The following is an 831-nucleotide window of genomic DNA, read 5'->3' as shown; positions in this document are numbered from 1 at the left end:
TCAGTGATTTCCCCCCCCCCCCCACCCTTCCCCAGAGTTTGGTATTCTTGAATATCTGTCCTGAATTCTCGGCCCTGTCAAAGACCCCTGAAAGTGTTTGATGGCGTTATTTTTAATGTTGCCTGTGTTTGTGTGAAGGCGTCCTGGTGGGGAGAATACGACTGATTCCCCCCCCACCCCCCTCCTGAGTCTAGACCGCAACACCGGGCTCCATCACCGGCCCACTGTTCGTTTGTTCGGTTTAAATCTGGTTTGTGACGCTAATTGTTCTCTGCTCTGTGTTTTTATCGTTAAATGCTTGCCTTACCCGCCTCCCCGTGCGACACCGCCCCCTCCAGGAGGACTGCAGCATTGAAAACGTCTGGCTCATGGGTGGCCTCAGCGTACTCTCCTCTGTTCCCATCCTGCCCCGGGTTCTCTGCCTGCTGTGCGCCAGCCAGGGGCACCACGAGGTAAGCTGATCCCTGACATCACCCTGTAACCCCCTCCCCTCCCCCCCCCCCCCCTCCCCTCCCCGATTCTCCCCTGAGCTGGAGCGGGAGACCAAGCTGGCGGATGAAGCTGTGGGGGTACCGTTGGGAACCCAGTCACCCCGGGATCCCGCCAGGTCGAGGGTCAGGTTAACGGTGACCAGGCGGCACCTGGGGTCCACGGGACTGAGACGGGGCCATCGAGCTGGGAGGGAAGCGGCTGTGATCTGCTGAAGCTCGCTCAAACAGGCTGAATGGCCTCCTCCTGTTCCTGTGGAACAGGCTTGGACAGGAGGAGCCGAATGGCCTCCTGTGTCGTGGAAATGTCATTTCTTGCCGCGGGATTGCTGTCCCTGATTGT

The 831-nt window shown here is 59.2% G+C and overlaps 1 protein-coding gene across 1 annotated transcript in view; it reads left to right on the top strand.

The window, feature by feature from the left end:
• The window catches only part of LOC122546116 (histone-lysine N-methyltransferase 2B-like), a gene marked incomplete at its 5' end in the record, with an annotated part of 6,262 nt that extends 5,799 nt beyond the window's left edge, over positions 1-463 (top strand). Inside the window, one exon of the mRNA XM_043684938.1 lies at positions 339-463. Coding sequence (XP_043540873.1) covers positions 339-461 — 123 coding nt within the window. The remainder of the gene's footprint in view (positions 1-338) is intronic.
• Positions 464-831: the final 368 nt, after the last annotated feature.

Source organism: Chiloscyllium plagiosum, unplaced genomic scaffold, assembly GCF_004010195.1.
Source record: "Chiloscyllium plagiosum isolate BGI_BamShark_2017 unplaced genomic scaffold, ASM401019v2 scaf_98656, whole genome shotgun sequence".
Classification (NCBI taxonomy): Eukaryota; Metazoa; Chordata; class Chondrichthyes; order Orectolobiformes; family Hemiscylliidae; genus Chiloscyllium; species Chiloscyllium plagiosum.
The sequence above is the reverse complement of the archived record's forward strand: the minus strand, read 5'-3'. Positions and strand labels throughout refer to the sequence as shown.